At 36.4% G+C, this 26645-nt stretch overlaps 1 protein-coding gene across 1 annotated transcript; it reads left to right on the plus strand.

The window, feature by feature from the left end:
* The first annotated feature begins 19827 nt into the window (after positions 1-19827).
* On the plus strand, positions 19828-20619 carry LOC113505261. The gene has a single exon (XM_026887880.1). The coding sequence runs from the start codon at positions 19828-19830 to the stop codon at positions 20617-20619; it is 792 nt and encodes a 263-aa protein (XP_026743681.1).
* The last annotated feature ends 6026 nt before the right edge of the window (positions 20620-26645 follow it).

Consider the following 26645-nt stretch of genomic DNA (forward strand, 5'->3'; position numbering starts at 1 on the left):
ATGTATAGGATATCACTTGATCAGCCAATAATATATTATCTCGTAGTAGTTTTTATTGTTATTTTATGTAAAATTTTAATTTATTCAATAGGAAATAATAGTCTACATAACTCATAGAAGATTAACAAAATAACACAAGACAAAAGGCAGTCCTTGGGTGGCACTCTAGACCCGATTTAAACATTGAAGTAGGTAGCTAACCTCTTTTTATCCGTTCTGATTCTCAAACAATAAGCTCACCTCAGCAATATGTACACATAAAGATTGGCCATCAGCAAATTATCTGTTGCCACAACAAGCCACTAAACAGGCGTGGATTTACGACTTATCTCACCGAACACAGAGACGTACTCGGTTATTAAATTAAGAGAGAATTTAGTTGTGAGATTAATATTGTTCAAATATGTAACGTCACTGGGGAAAAGTTTTTTTTTTATTTGTATAATCAGTGTTTTTTTTCTTTGGTTCTGTATAGATTATAATATTTACTAAAGTACTGTATTGTACATAATAGGAGTCAATATTCATTTTCCAAGTTTAGAAGAGATACGTTGTTATTTTGTCATACTATTTAATTAGAACTTTGTAACTGCACAGTTCAATAATAAGTGCTCTAATAATTTGAGTACTTGTACAGATAATCTCGATGTTTTATTTAATTCATCCTCAGTAATTCTAGATTCCAAATACGGCCCTGCGTAAGCTCCAAATCGCCGGCACCTTTTCATGTCTAACCGCGGGATTATAAACCATTCGTTAGCTCCGCATTATTAAATATTCCCGAGCGCCACCGGATGTGGGAGGATTTCTTTACGGATTAAAGCCTTCCGAAGCCGCCCTAATTTTCATATTTCAGCAAATAACTGTCGAAGATCCGTATGACCTACCGCATATTGTGGTGAACTGGTGATTAATCTATGAGGTCATGGGAAAATAAAAATTATGTTTCGGTTAATTAGTGGTTGAAAAAGCTGGTCAAGTGCGTTACGTTTTCGCGATTCTGAGGATTTTATAGAAGTGGGCTACAGAAAAACTTGTTGGTGGGTGACAAATTTATGACCATAACAATAGTTGCTTAATCTCGATCTTTATTTTTAGTGCTTTTATAATATTTATGTTTAAAAAAAAAGTAAAAAACAACCATCTAGCTATTACAGTTCATCCGATAGAGCCTGGCGACGGACAGACAGGCAGATAGACAGACGGACAGATATATATGGCCTTGTCTTGTTAAGTCCTGTTGAAGTAATTGTTTTGACATTTTGGATCGATTATAAGATTTGGTGACAATAGTAGGCTTAAAGCATTATTCAGGATGCATCACATCTATATTACAAATGCGTAAGTATGAGTTTGTGTGCCTATGTAAGCTTGTGAACTCTACGCCGAAGCGGCTGGACCGATTTTGCTAGATTTTATTAATTTATTTTAAAGGTAATGCCTTTGCAGATATAAGCGTCATCCAGACGGACAAAAATGCAAGCACCAGCTTTTTTATTATGGTGTTGTTTAAATACAAACTTCCAATTATTATACTAGTTGCAATTTTAGGACGATAAACTGAAATATCTCACAGCAACTTTGCATTATAATCTTACAACAAATTGTTTGTGCAAATAGAGGCATACAAACAATTCAGGATCTATCTTCTCATTCACTCCTCATCTGAACCATTCACGCCACCGCATTAACAACAGCGTTTAACACACAAAATCCAACACCTTTAATCTCAGATAACACAACCCAACAAATAGGTGCAAACTGCGGCAGCTCAAAGCCAACTCCCAAGATACACAGATAAGGCGAACCCGAAAAACTGTCAGTTTGCAAAACTTACAACATTGTTTTACTGATAAACATCTGTGCAAGCACTGCAAGCCACTCAATGAATATAACTGTACCTGCTTCCTATTATGTACACAATGAATACTAGTGGAATAATCTGTAAAGTAACCGACAATGGCGAGGATAATAACAAAGTGTTCTGGGTCTCTGTACTGCCTTTGTTGCAAAGGGTTTGAGCATTCCCCAAATCACATTACTGCGACTTGCAACGCGTTAACGCTTCTGATGGCATAATGTGTTTGGTGATGCAAATACAATTGTCTTCGGTCTTCATTGAAAGATTTTCGATTTTAACATCCCGTTAAATGGATTTTCCGATTTATTTCACATGAATAGTGGTTGCAATTGTGGTTTGTGACTTCGTTTGAACGTGAGATCCGCTTTATGATGCTGACATTTAGATTCTTCTGTTCATTTTCATTTTAAATCCGTTTAGGTACAGTTGCATTAATCGATTATTAATTATTGTATTTCATTTAATTAAACTACTGGGATAATAGCTGAATATTGACTAGAGTTATTCTGAAGATATATTAAAAAAAAATCGTCACAGGGTTATTTTAATATTCTCCTTTGGATACTGCGCGAAGCATATAGTTGATAAACGTATCGGTACTCCAATTCTTTCATTTAAAATACCTCTTTGTTGGTACCCCTTATAATACACAAATGCCTAACAGCATATTTTACTTCTGCAACCGTTGGTATAAAGGTTCGAAACAGAAGTACAAAATCATAAAAATATTTACAATCCTGACAAGCGGCGATGTTGTAAAACATAATGATCTCACCACTCTTCGTGTTATGTAATAATAATAAGATTTGAAGTTTTGAAATTAAGTAAAGATAACACAAGTGATGTAATTTACTTAAATGATTTCAAACATGGATATTGGTGCTTTTGATAAAAGTAAAAAGCCTTTTGGCTTTTGAAAATCTTTAATCGATGTTTCGACTAATTATTTTGACAACAGCCTTGTACAAAAAGCTTGCTGCTTTGTATTAAAAATAAATGTTTTCTCTTGTGATATATATATTAAATTTTGCGGTCATTTGTATCAAGCTAAGTAATACTTAGGATGTTTAAATATACAAGTCTTTCAGCCATTTTTTTGTTAAGCCTGCCAAACTTTACCTTACTAAGGATAACTATTAAAAACATACGCATTGGGTTCAACTAACAAAGGGATAGTAAACTTTTAAAATAATTTAATAGCTTATTTGTACACTACCTTGATCATACCTGTTTCGAACGTCCTTAAACATTTACAGAAAATTGTCATGTAATACTTTGTTCCATTTCAAAGTTGCGAACATGGTTACCCGTGGCGGTCGCCGGCAGCGGCCAGCGGCCACTCCAACAATACGGTTAGGTACCGAGGCCGACATTCTGCACGCAAAGTAACACCATATCCTTGGGAATGTAACGCTCTCCCATCGAAATATTTCAAAACTCGATCACTATCTCGGCGACTATGCATCGAGTTATTGAATGAGACGTGAAAAATTATGAGCGCGACGCAAAGGCTTCGCCGACGATTGCTCATCTCTTTTTTGTCCAACAGAAACTCGACAGGCGAAAAGGGAAGGCGAATTTGGAGGACAAAAGCGGTGTGATGCGACAGTGTGTTCTCGTGAGGTCTTTGAACAGCGGGGGGCTACCTTGCTTCTCTCGCCTGTGGCCCTTCTCACAGTTTTGTTGTCACGTAATTAATTTATTGCACTTAGGTAGTGCAATTATGTGACGATTTTGAGCAGCTGGACGGTGGGCTTCTAATGGGCGGTATGTTTGCCCTCAGACGTAGGTCCCTTCTCGAAATTGAGATATTAGCGGCGTCAGCTTTTGCTAAAATTAGAGCGGCGGGCTTTGTGATTCACCGGGATTTATGGTGGTATATGTTATATACTTAACGGTGACGTATTAATGGTCTATGTCTTTATTTTATTGCTTCTGACTTTGTACTATTCTATTCAATTTTTTTATCGCTTTTTTCAAGATTAAAGTCACTAATATAATATGCAATATTTAACAAAACCTTCATCCCATATCCACACAGCAAACTCTAATACCGAACAAAGAAAGCCCATAAAGGAATGTTAGTAGACAAAAACTAGGCTATAAATAGTATCTAAGTTATCAAATCTAAGGTCAAGATGGCTGTGGGAGAGTTTGTAATCAGTCTGCCTCAGAGGACATTGTCCAAACCTGTCCGAAACGCGGCGCTAGGACCACTCGTTATGTGTTAAGCTGCCGTGTTTAATAGCACAATGTTATGACTTGAAGATCATATAATGTGTTAAAGAAATAATGTGTAATGAAATTTAGTCGACGTACTATTAGGTATAGTTTATTTAGAGCAATTTGGTGAAGTGTTGCTTATATACACAATGTATACCACAACACCTAAAATTGACAAAGCGGTAATAACATGAATAAGTGATAAATCATACAGCTAAACAATTAATGTAGTTGTAGTTTCGTAAGAAGACTACAATCGTAAATAGCTGTAAACGTTTACAAATTACACATTTTTTCGCTTAACATACTTGTAAACACAAAGTGGCCAAAAGCTATAAACGAAACGAACCGAACGCACGTAATAACGTATGTTTCCATAAAATACTCGGCGTTTAAACATGTCGGTCCGACACAAAACACCAGTTAAAACTAAATCTCAAGTTATGTCCTGCGCTGATATGAAACCTCGATGTGAAAGGCTGACTAATGCACAATTTCATACTTTACTGCCAATAAAAACGGGTGCGGTTAAGATATATGCACCATAAATAAACATGTTTATATGACGATAATAGATCGAATAATTGGGTGTAAAAAGTAAATGGAGTGTTCGCCCCGTGTGAAAGGTGCCGCGTGTTATAACGCAAGCCCCTGATTGGTCGACGCTTAGGCGGCAAACATTGTACTCGATTTGTTAAACCAATTGTTGAACTCACACGTAAGGGTTTTGACGAGAGCACCCGATTCAAATATTTAGTTAAAAATAAACTTTAAACACACAATTAATTTAATTAAACATTAAAGATGAAGAGAAATGCTCGCGATGCTAATTTTGGAATCATTAGCATTTTCAGCAAATGACATAAATTCGTTGCGTTCAACAAAGATAATTAAGTAATAACATCACTTACATGCGATTACAAAGATTAGAAATTCCTGCGTAAACAACTTAATTAACCGTATAAATTTGACAGAAGTGGGTGAATAAACCTCTAAAGTATTTCGTCCCGTGTGCACGCCGTGTGCTTCTCGATGATTATCTTGCGTGATAAATGGACCACGTCAGAATTTATTGTGGGCTCAAACCCTCACTATTGTCTCAATGAATACTTTTTTATTGTCATAATATTATAGAGCCGTGTTTGACAAGTGGCGTTTAGGATTGTGATGCATTTTTATCAAATAGCACCCTCTGTTATGACGGCCGGGAGTTATTTCATATTGGATCGTAAATTGATTTTGATGGGCTTTTTACGGTGTATCGGAATCGATTTTTGATTTTTATTGGCGACGCTTTTTCATATGTAAATATGTTATATTATGTGTCTGATTGAGTATTTGGCGGAGGACGTAGGAATTTCCTATTTGGCTGGGTGTTTAGAGGCGAGTGGTGTCGTGTCGTCTGGCTGCCGACAAGGTCGTTGGCACGTTTTAGTGGCGCGCTACAACCGCGCCGAACAAATGCTATCTAACATATATTTTAATTTATTGAAGGCACAGTTTATAACGTGTTCATACGTGACGTGTGCCTTAAACGAGCGCTCGCCTTTTAATTTTTAACAAAAGAAGTTAAAATAACGACCATAATCTTTTTATAACTTATATTCTATATGAATACAAATGCGTTTGCCGATTATACTATATATTATATTTGGATTGGCTTTATGATACTAAATATTTGGACAGGGGTTTTATCGTTGCAGTAACATGATATTTTTGTAAGTCGCCCTTTTGTTTCGGGGTTTTATGATTATTAGTCTATGCGGAAAGACTGCTAAAATTATTTTCGTGGGAAGTGAGAAAGTGTGACCATAAAATACTAACTTGACACTTCATATTTAATGATTTGTGATCCAAAAAACAGTTTTTAAAGCGCTTATATAACAAAATAGTTATAGCGATTACAGCATAAAATGTTACAATATTTTTAAGCGTAGTAAGTACTACGATACGTAAAAATAAGAAATAAATATTGATAAAATATTGGATCCACGTGGCAAGTATCAGCATCGCCTAAATCTCAGCTCACGCACACCTGTCGATGCGCATGCGCCTGACAGCTGTCCACTCGCGCCAATTGTCCGCGAACACCCTGCTACGTACGGTAATAAGATTAAATCTCTTACATATGGGTGTTAAGATCATTACCAGCTGTTAAACTATCAATATGATATAGGTATTATTGTAAATGTTTAGTGGTAGTCGTGAAGGAAAATTAGATAGTTTAAATGAGCCTGAAAATGAATGAGTTTGAATGGAAAAAAAATAAAAAATTAATGTATTACATTTGTTTTCTATTAAATATTAAGTAAAAAATTGAAGGTCTTCATGATTGCAAATTTAATTCGAAATTATTGCATAAATGTCTAGAAAACGGAAAAATAAATTTCATCAAAAGTGCTACGCGCACGCGCTCGTTGAAGTCTTTACTTCGCGCGGCGGCAGCGCGTGAGTTCTACGACAAGTTTTGTTCATGTTCTAGAAAACTAAAGCCTTAAAAAGAGCATGTCAGAAATACAATATCGTGCACAAAATAAAATATCATTTACATTCACGCCATAACATAAATTCACATAAGCAGGTATTGTTTGCCAAAAATTTTCTCGCATTACCATTTACTAATAAAAAAAAACCTTTATACAATAACGGAAATGCCACCAGCGCGCCTCGGCACACCGGCATCAAAGCCGCCGCGAATTCCTCCGCATATTGTGCGATATCCTGCCAAAGTCATAAATAAAACTGAAATAATCGCCACGTCACCCGAACCGCACAAAAACCGTATTTGACGTCTAAATTATTGCCAGTAAGCATTTTCAGCAAGCATAACGCCCCCTCAACAAATCGCCCCCGTAGCAGATGAAGCACCCCCAACAATAGATACAGCAAATACATCAGATAAAAGAATTTTCAAAACAAACTCAAAATACTAAAGCGTTTGACACGAGCATCCGCTGGTGAGCAAAAAAGCGTGACCAATCGCACTCGTAAATTGGACCTTAAGTCAATATTTTGAGGGGCTATTTTGTTACGGAGCCGCGCGTGCTTTGATCCCGCGATAGATCTCAATAGCGGTGATTAAAGGCGCCTGTGATTTTAGTTGAATGCTTTTTTTGCGGCCTTCATCGGCCATACAAAATAAACGGCACACTACTGTAAAAGAATATACAATTATTGGGCTTTGAATGGTTACAGCGGGGGTGAAGAGACCATAAATTGTTATTTTTTTTTAATATGCGTCCGAATGTTGGAAATCTTTTAAAAATCATAAACGTTAGTGGATTTATTGTCAGGGGAGTTGGCTTATGTTTGTTGGTGGAGTATTCGCTTATGTAATTATACGGTTAGATATGCGGAACCGATGTTCTTTCAATGTCGATCAGTGGTTTCTTCGGTCGACTTCCTAATACTGTTTACACGTTACAGTTCATTTGTAAGTTGACAATCGTGTCAAAGTCCATTGTAGTTTTAAGATCCGTGTACTTTTATTGAAAATTTTAAGTATGTTTATTTTCTTACTTAATTAACGGATTTCCTAGATTATTTATTTTATAATATAATTTATGAACATGTTGCATCAGAAAATATTTTTCTGTTCTATAAAGAGAAAAAGTCTTTTGATTTCGATTATATTTATGAATTAGCAGTTACACATGATCTTATAGACTGACAGGTTTACTTATATAATCATATTATGCAATAAGTTACTTACATAAAGTATACAAAGATCTGCCACCCTAATTAAGAAACAATTTAGTCCTATCTTGCGCACATCAAAATCACATCACCGTCACACAGAACCTGAAAAATATCACTTGTTGCCTATAAAACGATATCGGTAATTACCTTCAAAGAATGCTTCTTAAAAACATAAAAAAAATACACTAATAATAAATCCCTGAATTAAACAAATAAACATTTCGTAAGTTCGCAACAGTCTCGGTTGTCCGTTTTCCATGTCGCATACTTGTGCCTTGTAAACCATTCAGCGTTACACTTTGTTCAGCGTCACACTAACATCTTCATTGAGGAAGGTGTTAATAGGTCCGCTGTCGCTCATTATGTTATGCGAGGTATCGTAAATTTGTTACTTCAAGGACACACAACAAAAGGTCCAAGTGTCGTTGAAGCCCAAACTCGATGGTACAAGAGGCTGCCTGAGACGCGCGTGTGGGCCTTTATAAAGATAGGACTAATGTGGATAAGGATTCGGTTATGATATTCGATTTTGTAAATATATTTTTGAAATACTTTTATTTGGATTTTGAACTTATTTTCCATAGAATACTTTGATTCTGTATACATCAGGTTTCAATATTGCATGACATTTTCAGGAACGTAATTAATGTACTTACCTAAATAAGGATGTACTGCAGCAGTCCTTTAGTTCCTTTTAATTTTGGTGTCTTTACACTTATTACGGATTTTAGTGTCAAATTGTAAGGTAATTTATTCTTAACATGCGAAGTACGTTTAACATAATCACAAAGATATTAAATACCTACCTGTATTATGTAAGTACATGATTCGAATGTGCTACCGTAGCGTATCCACACTATCCTTACGTTGTCCAATCTCAATAGGTCACCACTGTCCTCATGAATGGGTGGTATCGTCGGAGGCTCTTTACAACGCACGTTTTGTACGGAATGTTGTAACAAAAAAGCCTTAGATACACTCCTTGATAAACTTATGTTTGCCACCATTCACCTATCGAACCAAAGGATTTTCAAGCTTAAGGATGTGTGAATAAGAGCGGTTATTTGTTTTGTTGGTGGTATAGATAAGTTGGCACGATGAAATAAAATAATCTAACATGCAAGATCGGTCGGAAGGCTGGGAGGAGTTTGTTTTAGACGCTTTATTAATTATGTCCAATTAATTTCGGGACGGCTCGTCTGGCCGTATCGCCATTTTCGTTACGGTGGTCAGTTTTAGCGGTTTGTTTCTTGTTCGCTTTTGTTACTGAATTATGACTCTTTTAATTAGCGGTGCAAGTGTGAGCTTTTGTTCTACTACAATAAACATTATTTATAGCATTATTAGTGCTACATTAATAGAATACGTGATTAATAGACCGAATATAATTTTAATGACTACCTAATTAGGTGCCATACAAAGTAGCTGACAAGTAAAAATATAGCTAAGCGACTGTCTCATAAATACCAACCTTCCGTAGAATAAAAGTCATCGCACCTTTTATTTATGCAAATTGCTCATAATTTTATTATAAAACAATATTCAACTTTTACAATAAAATCTTTACAGCTCAAAAAGATACCTCAAATTGCTTTATTAGCCGATAATATTGCTGCATTCATAACGCCACTATCGCACCACTTATAAAAATCTTTCTAACAAGCGTAAAACGTCCAATCAATATAAAATTAATAGCCGATCAAAAAAATGATCGGGAACGTAAACTTTTGAGTTTTTTTCGCTTTTTTTTTGTATTTGTTACGGCGGTGTCGCCGTGATTTCACACGTCTATAGGTATGTCTTTTATAATATTTTTCGTGGCATTGTGCTAAGCGATCGCCGCAGCGGCGCCGGCGCATCCGATTATGTTATTGTTAAAGGACCGAATTCTTTTATTTGAGCTACGCGACATTCCTCCCTGGGCAGTGTTTTGCGGTGCCTCGGATATTTGGACGCTGTATTTGTTATACATTGATGTTAGATATGATACGATAAGCTTACATCGGTGACTGACTTTTTTGTTGCTAAGTGATTAAGGATGGGGTTTCGGAGTTTTGTGGTTATTAGCTTGTAGCGTGATCGTCGTTTGAGGAGATAAATGTCAACCCAGTAGTATGTTGATGACTATTTCTTTGGTACATTCCTTTTTGAGATTTAATGAGAATTAATTTTGAGTGTTTCGTTTTTTAGATAACGCCATCCGGACAATTTAAGATTCCTACAGCAAAAACAAAGAAAATACTTCATTCAAATGCATAAGAATTATTCAATTGAAGTTAATAGAATCAAAGCTACCTAGATAGAATATGGGATCAATTTTGCGGTACATTTCATTCATAAAGCCGCAACATAAGTACGTAACTCGATACGGTTAAACAGATCATTAAACTGTCCGTTTGTATTTGAACTAACAAAGACTACACAATACTTACAGTATTAGATTACCTTCCGGATTCGTTCACTTGCCATTTTTGGGATAACGTTAATTTAAAATTAGTAAGTTTAAAATGTAAAAATAATTTAATGTGATATTAAAATTGCACTGATTTCTGACAGAGACTACTTACAGCCCATACGTAGCTACACATTAATTGATGGACACATCATTAAACATACATTTTACATTTGAATATTCCAAAATAAATCTATCTTTCATATCGTGCTTATAAGAAACTGCCATACTCCGCACAATATTAAATTTCTTTTATAAAACTAGGGCTTTTCAGTAAATAATAAACACTCTGTTCCCTCACCAAAAAGTAATATTTAATCATCGTATCGATTAAAACAACACAAAAAGTGTTAGTCCGTGGTCGATACTCAAATGTGCCAAAAGAAGGTAAACATGAAAAAGTTAAAATAGCACACAGCAGCCTATAATAACAGCCGTAGACGCCAAATAAACAATAATAAATGCGTTGGAAAATAAACGCCTGTCCCTTAGTTAAGATCTAAGTTTTTTTAAGTGGATTTACATTAAACTGTAATATTGAAGTTTACATTTTAATATTTGGCCTAAAATCGGTATAATTTTAAGCAGTCTGAAAAATAGTAAATTTAAACGGATTAGTAATTGAACAAAAACCTTGTTTCAATCATTATATACCCCCATGTCAAAAAGCCAAAGAAATACGTCATAGAAACAAAAAATAGTATCGACAAAGCCTTTTTTACTTAATATTGTCAAGATTATTCAACTCTACATTAAAAAAAAATCGCAAAGAACAAAAAAAAATTAAAACATATTCCTACACATTCAAATTAGTCGTCAAAACATATTCACACACGAGACATTATGAGTCAATTAACGCGGGCAGAGCGCACCGCGACCTGCGCCGGCGCAGCCGATGGCGGTGGGAACGTTGTCGCTTGTATTTATTTATTTTCCTTACACCCATCCTTAGTGTTGTCCTTATGTCAACGGAGAATCTGTTTTAAAAAGGTATTTTCGTTACATTGCTTAATTCTACTGTGAACGGTTGGTTTGTTTTACTTTAGTTTTTCTTGTAAGGTATTTGCTTACTATTTAAATACGTATACAAGATTATATCCATGCATAGTAAATAATGTAAAAATATGGTAGGTTGCGGTCGTTGTATGAAGGATTGTAACGTATTACCATGTACCGAAACCAAAGGTTGGCTCTCTCAGTAGCCGTTCCCTCCCACGAGGGGTTGGGGGTCCCTGAAGATTCCCCCATCTTACAAAACGAAAAAAAACACCAGTTAAAATAATTAATTCACAGTAAACTAATTTAACTAATTTAAAAATAAATGAATAAAAAGAAAGTCATAAAAGTTACTAAATCAAGTCAAAGAAATGATTAATCATTTACTTAACAACTAATTTGCAATACCTATCAATTGTCTTAAACCATCGGTTAATATCCAAAAAAAGTCTACACAGCTATGGCAAGCGATTACACAACGCGCAAACATAACGCTACTCATTCAGCAAACAAGCGAATCAATGGACCGTATTTGCATACTCTGAATCACACTCAGTTGCCTACAGAACAACACACTATACTATGAGCTCTTGAAGCGAAACTATCAATGATGTGGAAGCAGGACAAGGCTATACGCAATGTAGAGTTCCGTCTCGCTTCCACAATAGTAATAGAGTTTATTTAAAAACGAATTACAGGCACGGACTAGACTTCACTATTTAATCCAATTGACAATTGCTTTAAAGGTTCAGGTGAACATCTTGCGTGAGTCATGATGACAGATGTATGAATCATTGTTCAGTGTGTGGAACATGGGAAGTTTATGGTGTATTATCATGTAGGAATGTGTGCAATCTGCGCCGTAGTGACGTGTCGAGAGTTTTCAAACGGTTTTTTTTTTGTGATTTTCGGAAGCTGAATTGTGGGCGTCAAGGTTTTGATTATAGATGTAGGATATGTGTCATAATGAGCAATGGTAGCGTCTAAACTGTTTTTATTTTTATTGCTACATTATAAGATCCTATTGCTAAAGTTTTTTCAGTCTTATCTTTTGGGATTCCTGATCATACAATAATTACGAAATTTAAAAAAAAAATACTTATCGGAAGACTGCCTTCATGTTTGTTTTACATTGATTTACTGAGGAAAGGAATAGAAGAATACACGACAAAATTCAATTAACTTTTATTGTATAATTCTTTTTTCTGACCTACAAATCTAATACGTATGACTTTATAAGACATATGTATAATTGACAAAACTAGCAGTACATTTAGCAGATAACCATTGTCATGCGTTCAGTTAGCAAATCTTCGTGAACACTCATACAAAAATCCAAAATATTCTGAGTATGTATTTGGACTTTGAACAGGCGCAATGTTTGGTATATGCAATATTTTGTCTTGAAAAATACGTCATAGACATTTCGCGGCTTAGTCACTTTCAAACATCTGGTACCCATGAAATCCTGGAATGGATGGAGATTCGTGAATCAGTTATGAAATACCCAAAGCCCACTCTTTAACATTAACTCTGATGAATAAATACTCATTGTTAAGAGTCACTGATTATACGATAAATTTCAAGGAACGTAAGTACCTAAGTTATAAATGTCACTATTTAATTGTCACAAAATGAAGCAGCGTTGTATGACTGTCAAATCAACAAGTAAACTTTGAGCAACGGAGATGGCTTTTTTTCAGCTTTGTATTCATTGAGCCCATTTGGCGAAACCCTCAGCTTCGCGAGTCCGACTCGCACTTGACCGATTTTGAACTTATCACTACTTCATTGCTTTTCGTCTATCAATTCCTTGTACATACCTACATTACCTACATATTTAGTCATCAGTTATAGTAGGCATTATGGTAGCAAGTTCACCCACTGTCTACAAATTGTATCTCAGACGGTTATTAGGCCGCGTATCACGTTACTCATCAGTTTTTACAGCACGCGCTCCATTTGTTGAATGATTCACGTTTAAATGGACCCCAGCTGTTTAATAGCCTTGATGGATCGGAACTAAGCACTTGCTTTGGGAAATACCATTGATTTGAGACGAATTGCATAAGTCAAAATCTCTATATAGATAAAGCATAATTATGTAAATTTTAGTAGGTATTTATTTGCGAAAGTGATCTATAAGTTCAACCAAGAGTTACAGGTTCGAGTTGTACTTAAATGCAAGTGCAAATTTAAGTTAGGAAATTAATAGTAAATCTTAAAAGGTAAAAGGTTTTGTAAGGTTCAAAGTCATACCACTGTTACGGGTCAGTTGTACTCGAGGAATATGACTATGTACTGAATAATGTTACTGACGATTGCCAAAAAGTGCGGCTGAAAAAAATGTAGGGGAAGCTACGGTTCAGTATATATTTTTAATGCATAAATTCCAGTAGCCGGTTAAATAATAATGAAAACTCACTGCTCTATAACCGTGTAAAGTTGAGCGAGGAAGCGAGACAACACATTACTCCTAGCGAAGTCTCCCTTCTTAACCCCTACGCAACTAGAGAGGTTTCAAAATACATATTTGATGTGGTTGGCGAGTCTGTCTGTCTGTCTGTGGCATCATAGTTCCCGAACAGATTGACCGATTCCAAACAAGTGTTTCGTATTAGAGGTGAATTATGTCCATATTTTATAAAAATCGGGCAGTCATTTAAAAGTAAAGCAAGTAAAGAGGGGGTGGATAAAGTTTTTAGTGTCGTTTTTACTCATCCCACTATTATAAAGTAACTAGCTGACCCAGCAAACGTTGTTTTGCCGAATATTTTTGTTTTCTAGTTGTATGTATTTTTAAAGCCACATTATAAAAAAAAAAAAACAATTTCGTCCAAAATAGAAAATATTTTTTTTTAGTGTGAGCAACCCTTATCACTTACGGGTATGAAAAATAGATGTTGTTCTATTCTCAGACCTACCCAATATGTATACAAAATTTCATAAAAATCGGTTGAACCGTTTCGAAGGAGTACGGTAACTAACATCGTGACACGGGAATTTTATATATTAGAAGATATTGTGAAAGCGTCTTTCTTCCATTAATATTATTTTAATAGAAGGCGGTAGATCCTCTGCTTCACGAAGTCACAGGAAGCGTGGTGAACCCTGCTATCAAGCTTGTTTAGGTTTCAATTTCTCTTCCTATACTTTACTAGTTGTAACGATTTAACTGCATATCGTGTTTGAATCTGATATTAATTAGGTTCGAGTCACGCTACACCGATGTCTTCTGATATTCCATGATTTTAAGAATATCCGTCTCTTAGGAGTAGCTTTCTATTTCTGTAACTTATTATTGCAGTTGTGATGCATGTGAGATTTATGTCTTCTATCGTCTTTAGACAAAGAAATTCTTTACAACTCTGAATTTTCGGAATTGGTTTACGTCTCACGTTAAATAGATCAAAGATCTAGCAGCTTTTTATATACCTAAACATAGTTGGGTAGAAACTTCTTCAGTTTTAAAGATCCATATGTACCCTTCACATACGGATCTTTTTACAAAAATGAGGAATTAAAAGTTAGACTTATTGACATGATATACGTTTTTGACGAAGAATCATTGTTTCATGTTTCGTTTATGAATTGGACATTGGGTTTTTTTTGGACTCGAAACTGTATAAGTCTATTGAACTTTATTCGGATGTGTTGCAACATCCCAATAGATTTTTATTCAACTAGATTTACATAGGGTCACTTGTTTTAACTTTCGTTAAAAATTTCACAGTAACATAGTACGAGTTACCCTTGCCTTATGATATGACGTGATTAATAAGGTTAAAAAAAACCATCGCCACAATCATGCAAACCTCAGAAATAATGACAGAAGAACATTCCACAATGACAACACAATATACAAAAAGGCTCTTCCATTGAGAATTTCCCAAGTATTCTAGGCCATGATCACTCAATGTAATGTGCATAAAACTGAGAGAGTGGCATGACTCAGAAGGCAACAAAACATCTACCACTATCTCTTAAAGTAATATTAATACAGTTGTGGGAAAGAGATGCCGATATACACAATATATCACCGTCTTGCTCACACAATTGCAGCAGTCTTAGTCAAAGGTATGTTGGTAGGTGAGTGCTACCTTTCGCGTGAGAATTGCAGCCTCCAATACGTCCGGTACTTAGGAATCTCTTCGTTTCCGGACATAGATGAATTTAGAGCGGCAAATAGGCATTGTAAACAAATTAATGTACAGGTTTTTGTATAAGAATGTCAAATGAATTACACAATTATTTTTACAATAGACTTAATAAACCAGTGTGGTATAGCTTTAATTAGACATTTATGAGAACGAAGACGATCTAAAAAATAAAACCAATTTGTAGTCAATTTCATTCGTTAGAAAAGACTGAAAACCATTGTGACTATCCTTTTCAAAGACCAGCTTGGGCACAGCACAGCGCACAACACGACAGAGGTCTCTTATTCACAATTCAAATAATATCACTTTAAGAGAGGTGATGGGCCTTTAGAACGTTGCAAACCCTCTTAAGGTAATTGGAAATATACATCTGAACAATCACCTCAATGACCCAACGTAATTGAATTAGCGAATCTATTGAACACGAGTCTTAAAGACTAATATAATATACGCTAAGAAAGTAGTAGTTTGTAACCGAACAGGCTCACTTATATAAGGTTACAACCTTCTCGAAGAGAACCGAGGTTTAATTGAACTATCGACCTATCTTGAAGGAAGTAACTTTTGCTTTTTTGAGGATGTCCATAATGTTAAATGGTTCAATGGTGTTTTAAAGTATTTACAATTGAAATAACAAATTAAATTACTTTTTGGAAAGTTAGAAAATGGCTTCCAATGAATATTAAATGGAATTAAATGGTGTTCGATATCATTATTCTAAATCGGTGCAGATGTGCTGAAGTTATGATTGTATAAGTGAACTAAAATGTAAGCATATATGTATGAATAAAGTAAAAGTATGCACACATTTTTGGCATTCATACGTTTGTAAATGTCACTAGTTTTTAAATTGTCTGTTAGGCAGGCCTCTTTCCATATAAAGGAGGAAGAGTATCTTACGATTACTTTATTCTGACAACTAGTCTTACAAATGAATTTTGTATTACTCAGTATAGTATAGATACGTAGTTGTATGCAAAATGTGCATTTAGTTAAATGTAGAGAACTCCGCCTCGAGCCTGAGAAAACTGGGGAAAATATTTAGAAACAGAAGTGACTGTTTAAAGTTTCGAAAACGATTCTAGCTGTGAGGAGCTTTATCGTTTCACATAAATGTAAGACACCTAAAGCTATATCTATGAATGCTTGTTGCATCGAACCCGCATACAAAAATTATCTGAGTGACCATTCGGCTACCTGTACAGTCAAACTATGTTTCGGTAGCAAGCAAAGCACATTATTTAAGCAAATATGTATACAGTCATAAACCACACAAGCGGCCAATATTCTTACAGAACATAGCCGTCCTACAAAACAATTTTCTATAAACATTTTATAGTCAAAAACTGTAATTTATATTTACATAATAGTAAAATGAAAATACTATAAAATATATAATGACTGTGTAATTATAAAATAAGGAATGTTAGTACGACTCGAGACTGTCATCGGAGTACTTGGTAAGTTCTTGCATAGCTCGGAATCATTACCTTAATATATTGCCTATGTATGTTAAGACGAGTTTTAGAATAGAAAGTAGTCTGTCTAGGTTAATAGACACATCCCTCCCCACTTAGTAATCAGCATCTTGTTTTATCTTGAATGTAAACGTAATGTTCCTTTCGTAGGGTTTAATACATTGATAGTTGTACCTATGGTATTAAGTACGTTCATTGAATTCATAGGTAACTTTATGTTGGTAGCTAGTTTTTGTGCCAATATATGGTTAAGATATTTATTAAAAACAAGTACTTATTTATGTCATAATGCATCTGTATATACATAGTATATTGGTAAGTATATTTCAAATTGAAAATGGATCAACACTTTGTACGAAGTAGCATATACTGAAAATGAAATGAGATGAGTCTTGTACCTCATATTTATTTTATAGTTTTAGCCAACCTTTGTTGGGAATGGTTTTTTTATGTTGCATTTAGTTGATCGTCATCAGCGTTACCAGCCAAATGGTTTCCAAGTTAGGACAATAAAGGGCTCAAAATAGGCAATTGTTTTTAAGAATGTCAGTCTAAACCATGGGATGAGAAATTATATTTTCTCAAGAAAATCATATTCAGTTTCCTTATAATAAGCTTATTTAATTTCTGTCTATCAGATGGTGTTTCGGTAATAAATTATTATTGATATCAATGAGGATGCGTATGATTACAACTTGTTTATCATTACCGTGTTCGCTAAGCTGCGCGCACGCAACATAACTTTACTATCATGTAAACGACTTCATTTTAAGAGGTCTTGTCTTTTCAGGGTCTGGTATCCCTGTAAAATTGACATTTACTTTTACATTTTACTTACGTAAAAGCCATAAAAACTTTCTAAAATTATTAAAGTTTTTAAAACACCCATTCATGAAAACAACGAGTCAGGGTTACTTTATAAGCTGATTATTGCTATTTCATTATTTACAATTTAAACACATAAATATACCTAATTATTGACTTACCAAGCACAAACAGAAGTTGCAGAAATCTGTCGTCAAAAACAAACAGTGCAATAAATATCATTTTATGAATCGTAGCAAAAATAAAACGATCTATTGCCTTGTTTAACACTATATAGCAAACACTATAGTAAAATAGGCAAAAGGTCTTGGACACAATACTCTCGACCTATCCCCACCTTTAGATGTTAAAGTAATTGAAGTTAATAATTGTTGCTATAGAACTACATCACTGTCAGGTGCTACGAACCTTCGGTCGACATTTTATCATTTATTTTTTTAGTGTTTTGGTCAAGCAAGAAATCGCATATTTTTTTAGACCGGAGCTTAATTCTAGACTGTTGCAGGGTAGACTGATGCACTTTACGGTATACAGTGACGTCACGATTTCACAATTGCAAAGTAATAAGGTGGACTAACTAAATGACTGATTTTTTAATTTTTATTATTTAGTGCTAGTCAAAGTGAATGTTTCTATTTCGTATTTTGTGGGGCTGGCTTTTAGTTATAATCAGAGTATCTATAAAAAATATTGGGTTATCATTCCGTTCTTATAGAGTTATTCGAAAAATATGTAAATCAATTCGTTTCTGTAAAATCTTACTATATTAATAATTTGCACAGAAAATCGTTCCAACGCTTGGCGACGCCTGAAGAATGGCATGCGCCGCACTTCCGGTCATAGTTTTGAGAGCGCTGTCGCACTCGAGGTAATGTCTTATGTCAATATGGAAATCCATAAACTTACGACCTTTTGGTTTTCACGTAAAACGAGGTTATATCTCCTTCGAGCGGAACGCATATGACCTTAGGAGACGAAAGATAATTGCTTGCAATCACTTGTCACCAATCCCGTCTGGGTTTGACAACTGTCCAGGACAAATTAGGATTTAAAATAATTGTTTGTCTCGACTTGCACTTTATGAGCGTTTTAATGGCAGCTCACATGACAAATGTAAATCAGATGAAGTGATTCGTTCTTGTTTTTCAGATGCGTCAATCCAACAAAAAATTGTGTTTTACAACTTTTGATTAATTTTACGACATTTTTGCGACACACTAATTAATTAAATGTAACTGCTTGTTGCAAATTAAAGTTCAGTTGCAATTATTCTTGAAAAGTAATGAATATTGCACTTAATTTGGGATTAATTACGAAATACGACGCATGCCAACCCTTATTGCTTCCTGTACAATGAGCCATGAAAGTGCATAAGTCGCATGAGGCTTTATTTTCCTTTGACGTAACACTGTCAAGCAACACAGTTTGTTTAAGGGCTTGCAAAGCACACAGATAATGTCAAACATGGAGTGTTGGACATCTTTGTCTTTTCTTTTGTGTGTGTTTGCTCCTACTCGGTCACGGCAGACCTGTGGTTTAACGTAGGTCAAGAGCGATTTTAATCTTGATTCTATTTGTTATTTATTTAGTTTATAACCTGGGTATTTCAGTTGATGAAGTCATAGGCTAAGAGTACGCTTAATCAGTTTGTCTATAGTTAAACTATGTAATTTTGTTATGATTGCATCGTATTTTTTCCTAAAAATCCGTATGGATCCATTTTGGTTCAACAAGACGTGATTGATTCGTTTTTTTAAAAGGCGTCTTGCTCCTCGTAGTTTTTGCTCACAAAAATAGGTGACAATATTACTTTAATGGACTTATTATTTAAAATCAGTTTATTAAATAATTTCTTAACTTTGTTAAAAATACATCATTTAAAAAACGCCATGATTTAGTAAAATTTTGTTCGATTTCTGAGATTATGTATGACACAGATTAGAGGTAGACACAGTGAGACACACATATATTTTTTTGCTCCTATTTATTATTCTTTATTAATCTTATTCTAGAATATTTTAATGTTTTGATCGGCCCAGTTGCTTTATAGACCCCCCTTTACTCACTAATAACTGTTTTCAAGTCATTTACGCTACTCTTTAACTTTCACCTTTGACACCGCACTTCATCACCATGGATGCTAAACTAGCACTGAACCTGGAAGAGTTGGAATCCCTCTTCACTACAAAGATGGCTGCTTATGAAGCAAAGTTGGCATCCGCTACCGCTGGCTCCTCCTCCTCTGCTGCTTCAACACCAGTTGCAAGTCTAACCTCACTCTCGCAAGAATTTAGTGACTTCAAAAGCTTTGTTATGCAAGCTCTTTCAAAGTTCAAAACTCAATTGGAGTTACTTTCAAAAGGTTTTGACAGGCATGAAACTATTATGCGGCGCAAGGTGCTTTTAATCCATGGAGTCCCTGAAGCTAAAGATGAGAAGGTCCCTGATGTTGTCTCTCAAGTATTCCATGACAGCTTGAAGTTGAACGAGCTCTCCAGGGAGAACATCCATGTGTGCCACCGGTTAGGATCAGGCAAGCGTTCCAGGCCAATACTTGTCAGGTTTTTCACCACCGAGCATCGCCAACTTGTTTGGGATGCCAAGAAATCACTTAAAGGTACCGGTTACACTATATCTGAATTCTTGACTCGTATGCGACACCAAACCTTCGTTGCCGCACGCAAACATTTTGGAATGTCTAATTGCTGGTCGAGTGAGGGCAAGATATTAATCATCACTCCTGACAAGTCTCGTCACAAATTAGAAAGCATGGATGAACTTCAAAAACTTCTTTCTAAATATCCCCTGAGCAACGATGTCCTTGCGCAGCCGGCAGTTCCAACTTCGCCTCAGCCTGCTCCATTGTCTTCCGAGCCCGCTACACCCGTCAACAAGCTCCAAAGAAGGTTAAAGCGTCGCAATTAAGTAGTTTTATAATCATGCATGTTTATCTATAGTATCCGTTCTGACTTTGCTGCTTTGCACCTCTTTTTACTGCTGCATCATAGCTTACTCTTATATAACTTTTTGTTTCAACCACCGTCTTGCACTTATTTTATTTCCTTTCGTTGATACCTTCATTTTTATTACATTATTATTATAAATTAGTCGGTAACCTATTCAATATTGTTATTGACATAGAACTGACAGCTGTCAGCTGCCAACTGTCAAACGCAATAATGCGTTCTGTTCATTACGTTTCGTTTCATCATTAGTCTAGGTGCATCGCAGTGAAGTCTTATTTTACTTATAATTATTTTTTCTTTTTTTCCGTATTTTGTATTTTTCTTGAGAGTTGGGGAGGTTGTCTTTTAAGCAACCCATCGAGCCACTTATTGTATATTTTAACTTATTTTAAATTTTAATTTTATACATTTGTATTAAATTTATATATCATAATCTTACATGGATGTTGTAGAAAATTTTAACGATAGCTTCTTCTCATGTTCCACATCCGATAGTTTTGCTAGCGCAGACAGTCACGATGCATCAATCCCACGTTCGCTGCATGAAAACCTTTCTCATCTTTTTTCTAATTACCCCAAAAATCTCCATATCGCCCACATCAACGCTCAGAGTGTTCCTGCTCACTACTCCGATCTTCTGGCATCCTTTAGTAGCGTCCATCTTGACATCCTTCTCGTTTCTGAATCGTTCCTTAAGCCCTCCCTTCCTTCGACCCACTTTGCGCTTCCCGGTTTTGTGTTGATTCGCAACGATAGAACTGGGAAAGGCGGGGGTGGAGTTGCTATCTATCTCCGAGCCGATTTATCCTACAAGATTATTTGTACATCTCCTTCCCTTTACTCCGAATCGGCTGAATACCTTTTCCTTGAGGTCCTGGTCAATCACTCCAAAATTTTAATCGCTGTTTTTTATAGTCCCAATTGCCACATTAACTATTTTGATGATCTGGAAATGCAGCTCTCTAACCTTTGTCCCCTGTATCATCACGTCATCATAATGGGTGACTTCAATACATGTTTATTGAAGAATGACTCCCGTGCGAGAAGACTGCAAGGCCTACTATCGTCTATCAATCTTCATATTCTCCCTCTTTCTGCCACTCACTTTGCCCCGAATTCATCTCCTTCCTTGCTTGATCTCATGTTTGTATCGTCTCCATCTAATGTTTCTGACCATGGCCAACTTCCTGCATGTTTTTCCTACCACAACCTTCTCTTCCTTTCATATCGTATTCGTACCCCTAAACTCAAACCTCAACTCTTGAGGTTGCGTAGCTTTAAGAGTATGAACTTGGAGGCATTGCGCCATGATGCCAATCTTATTGACTGGAGCCCTGTGGCAGATATCTGTGACATTGACGACAAAGTTAACCTATTCACATCTCTCTTACTTGATTTATTCGACCGACATGCTCCAGTTCGTTTAGTGAAAGTTCGACGTGAACCAGCTCCTTGGATCACACCCACCATTTTGGATGCCATGGCTCGGAGGGACAGAGCAAAGCGCAAATTTGAACGCAGGCCTACTGTTGACAACCTTGTCCACTACAAAACTGCACGCAACCACTGTAACCATCTATGCCAGTCCGCCAGGAGAAAGCACTTTCACGATAACCTCGTCGATCGTGGCTCCAGCGACGTCTGGAAATTTCTGCGGTCAGTTGGAATCGGCAGGCCTAGCCTGAGAGCCGATAAAGAAATTGACCTTACTGCCTTAAATCACCACTTTTCTCTTCCCCCTATTACTCTTGACATTTCTACTAAATCTTCCACTCTACTCGAGCTTACTTGTCTACCGGCTCCTCGCTGTCCTCATTTCTATTTTTCTCCTGTTACTGAAGATGACGTCAGAAAATCTGTTTTAGCCATTTCATCCTCTGCGGTGGGTAACGACAACCTGTGCTCTCGTATGGTATTCCCCATTCTCCCACAATTACTCCCCATTCTTACACATTTATTCAACTATTCTCTCTCATCCAATTCCTTTCCCTCTGCGTGGAAACGCGCTCATGTTATTCCTCTCCCGAAATCCTCGAATCCCACCTCTTTCTCCCAATACCGACCTATTTCAATACTTCCTTTTCTCTCCAAAGTACTTGAGCACATAGTCCATCGTCAAGTCTCTGATTTTCTGACGTCTTTCAGTCTTATTTCTCCTTTCCAATCCGGTTTCCGTCCTGGCCACAGTACCGTCACAGCTCTCCTTAATGTCACGGATGATATCCGCTGGGCTATGGAAAATAAATCTCTCACTATCCTTGTACTTCTCGACTTCAGCTCTGCTTTCAATTCTGTGGATTTTGATATCCTCCTAGGTGTTCTGCAGGCTCTTAATTTCTCCTTCTCTTCCTTGACCTGGTTTGATTCTTACCTCCGGGGTCGCTCTCAGCGGGTCCGCCTTGATGAGACCTACTCTGACTGGTGCGATCTTGTTGCGGGCGTACCTCAAGGAGGCGTCCTTTCTCCTCTTCTTTTCTCAATCTTTATTAACTCCATTTCCAAATTCATATCCTCAAACTTTCACCTATATGCTGATGACCTGCAGGTTTATTGTCATTTTTCTTTGCCCGATGCTAACTCAGCTATAGATGCTATGAATCGTGACTTAGCGAGCATCGGCAAGTGGGCTAAATCTTATGGTCTACAAGTAAACCCTGCAAAGTCAAAGGCAATGATTATTGGCAGTAGGCACTATCGTAACGCTCTTGATCTGTCCTCTCTAAGGCCTCTGTGTCTTGATGGTGAGATGATCCCCTACTCGGAGACGGCTAAAAACCTGGGGGTGTTAATGGATTCACACCTCTCATGGCGTGATCAGGTAAACGAGGTTAGTCGCAAGGTCCACTTTTCCTTACACTCTCTTCGATGCTTACAAACTTTTCTTCCCCACAAGACTAAAATTCTATTAGCCCAATCCCTTATCCAACCCATTATTGACTATGCCGATGCTTGTTACTTGGATGCCACCGAGGAGCTGCTTAATAAGCTTGAGTACTTGCAAAATTTGTGTATCCGCTTTATTTTTGGGCTAAAAAAATACGATCACATCTCGCAGTTTCGCAAAGAACTCAAGTGGCTCCCGATTCGCCTTCGCAGGAACACTCGTATCCTATGTCTCCTATACAATGTTCTTCACAACCCACTATATCCTTCCTATTTGCGTGACCGCTTCTCCTATATCCGCCCTCCCGACGCCCTTTGCAGATCACACCTTAAATCCCATCTCAAAATTCAACCCCACTCCACCGACTTCTATTCCTTCTCCTTCTCTGTTCATGCAGCGCGACTGTGGAATGCCCTACCGCCTAGCATTCGTGGCTCCCAATCTGTCAGCCTATTCAAACGTCGTGTCAAAGAACACTATCTCGCCTCAGTAAGATAGTCTTATTTCCTCATCCATGTAACTTTATATATATATATATATGTATATATCCATGTATATATTTGATATAAATTGTACTTCTTTTTTTCCTATATATTTTTTTTTTTTACACACTGTGTCTATGTTTCCTTTTTTCTTATCTCCTGTCGCAGGTCTGCTGGCAGAAATTTCTTAAGAAATAAGCAGTACCTTTGTACCTATTGTATTTTCATTTTTATACTTGTTTTATTCCTACAATGTTGTGTGTACATAAATAAATAAATAAATAAATAAATACAGATGGAACTTTCAATCAGGATCTTTTAAAATTAAGACGTTTGTCCTCAATACGATGGCACTTCTTACTTTCAAGCTTTCCGCGTCTTGTGTGGTACATCGCCTTTCTTCGCCAGTCAAACCAGCGACTGTACAGCTGCAACTTAATTTAAACAGAACCCACAAGAACAAAGAAAACGTATCAATTAAACAAATACAGGAAATGAACATTCGCTTACGAAGTTAATTATGAAGTAAGTTGGGCGATCAAAAAAAAGATTGTCACGTGCGAAGGAGGTACACATTAACATAGCCCCGTTTTTTCGTCCCAGATTCGTGACACATCGTGTGTGAGCCCCGTGGTAAATAATAAATCTTTCTAATAAATAAAACAAGGGAACGTGAGCGAGATAAAGCGCGTATGCCCGTTCGGTGCGCCCTAAACGCCATTGTGGACGCCGACGGCGGATCGTTAAACGAAGGTGAAAATATTTTGTGCCTTTTTTAGAGATCAACTGGAAGTTGGGCGTTGAATGTTTCGTTTGTGAAGTACATGCCTTTACGTTACGCTTGCCTGAAGTAATTGCTTGATGGTCTATGACCACGCGTGGAGAGTAAGGGCGGTAATTTTCGTCCGCGTCAAACTGCGACTTGGACTGTGCTTTCTGCTCTTTTTGCTTCATCTAGTTGCTTAGTATTCGAATCCAATATTTTAAATATTCAATATATTAGTTTTTTCTAGGTGTTGTAGTGGTTTTGGGTGGTTATAGTTTATAACTAATTTAAATAAAAATATTCTAAAACATTCTAATTGTTAAAAAAAACAAACCTGTAATAAGACTACTACCTACAAAACCACGTATCCCAGTAATCCTACTAATCAAGTGTCACAAACAATTTTTTGCCGAAAAAAAAAGTGAACTCACTATGTGGTAGGTCACCCTCATTGAGCTAAGGTTGTTAATGTGTAAATATGTGTTTCCCATTTACACGGCCGCGACACCGGCGGACACAATGACCCGGAATGTCACCCTTTGCCTGAGTCGGGGGCCTATCACCACCTCTTGAAATCAAGTCCAGGGGTGGAATCAAAACATCGTAGAGGAGTATTTCTCTTTCGCGTAGCCAATAGTCTTACCTCGGAGGCAGTGATGGCCCCCCTAGATTGTAGCAAGTGGACTTGTACAATCACTGGGTATTACATTATTCTATGGATATTATTTTTAGTAGTATCATTTAAGTATTAAGTAATATAATAATATTTGGATATTTGTCTGTGCATCCTATCGTGCAATTTTCTCATTTTGTGTGGTCTACCTTTCTCATCAGTCTGTGATGAGCGTTATTAGCAAATGGTATTTTTTGGTATATACAAGAAAAAAGATTGATCAATTTACCATCATACTCGATCACTTACAAATAAGCAATTGCAAAATCCTATCATTGCGTATTCACATACAATACACCGCTGGCATAGACATCGTCCAGGTTAAGGCATTATCTTAATTAAGACTGTCTTGTTTTATAGCGTAATAAGTACCAAATTATACCCGTATTTGGCGCCACAATTATCTATTTACGACTTGTAATTAACATCAAGGGCCGCAGTATACCAATACTTACCGACCAACTAATTTGACAGTCCTTATTTACTGTGATCATTACAACGAGGCGATGCCTTCATTTCCTTCGACTCCAAATCTAACACCCGCGGGTTTTTGACGGCTTATAACGTCGTCGTCACAACACATTAAACAAATATGGCGGGAGCCGTTTGTCAGTTCGCTTTGAGATCAGTAGCGGGACGTGTTACACTACACAAACAAACATACGCATATCGATCAGAACATTCGATTTTGAACTTTATGTTAAAGATATAGAGTTCCATGAATCTCGTTTGGTAGTAAAAGTAATATTGTGTGGTGACTTTTTTATTATTTTTCAGGTCCCATCGCCTTGGTCGTACTAATTTGTCGGAGACCAAGTCACCAATGCAAATATGGCGGGTGTTGTGAATACCTTGTGTAAAGATATGAAATTGTTTCGAGTCCCGGCTCATGGGAACATGCGTGATTCGACCTGTGTGTGTTTGGACAGACGACTGTGACTTAGGAATGTTTAATGAATATTTGCTTAAAAACTTTTTATGGCTATTAAAGCGTTCTACATTACTAAATTTTAATTAAAGGTATGAATTTATAAGTCAATAAAATTACTTTTAAAACTCCAGGTAACACAAAAATATTTTCTTTTGAGAAATTATATTTTTTGAATTGAATCTGTCTAAGGTTTGTGTGTTTTCAAAATAGGTTATAACTAGGAAGTTGTAGAAAAAATAAAAATAAAAA

This window comes from Trichoplusia ni, chromosome 25 (genome assembly GCF_003590095.1).
Source record: "Trichoplusia ni isolate ovarian cell line Hi5 chromosome 25, tn1, whole genome shotgun sequence".
In the NCBI taxonomy this organism is placed as follows: domain Eukaryota; kingdom Metazoa; phylum Arthropoda; class Insecta; order Lepidoptera; family Noctuidae; genus Trichoplusia; species Trichoplusia ni.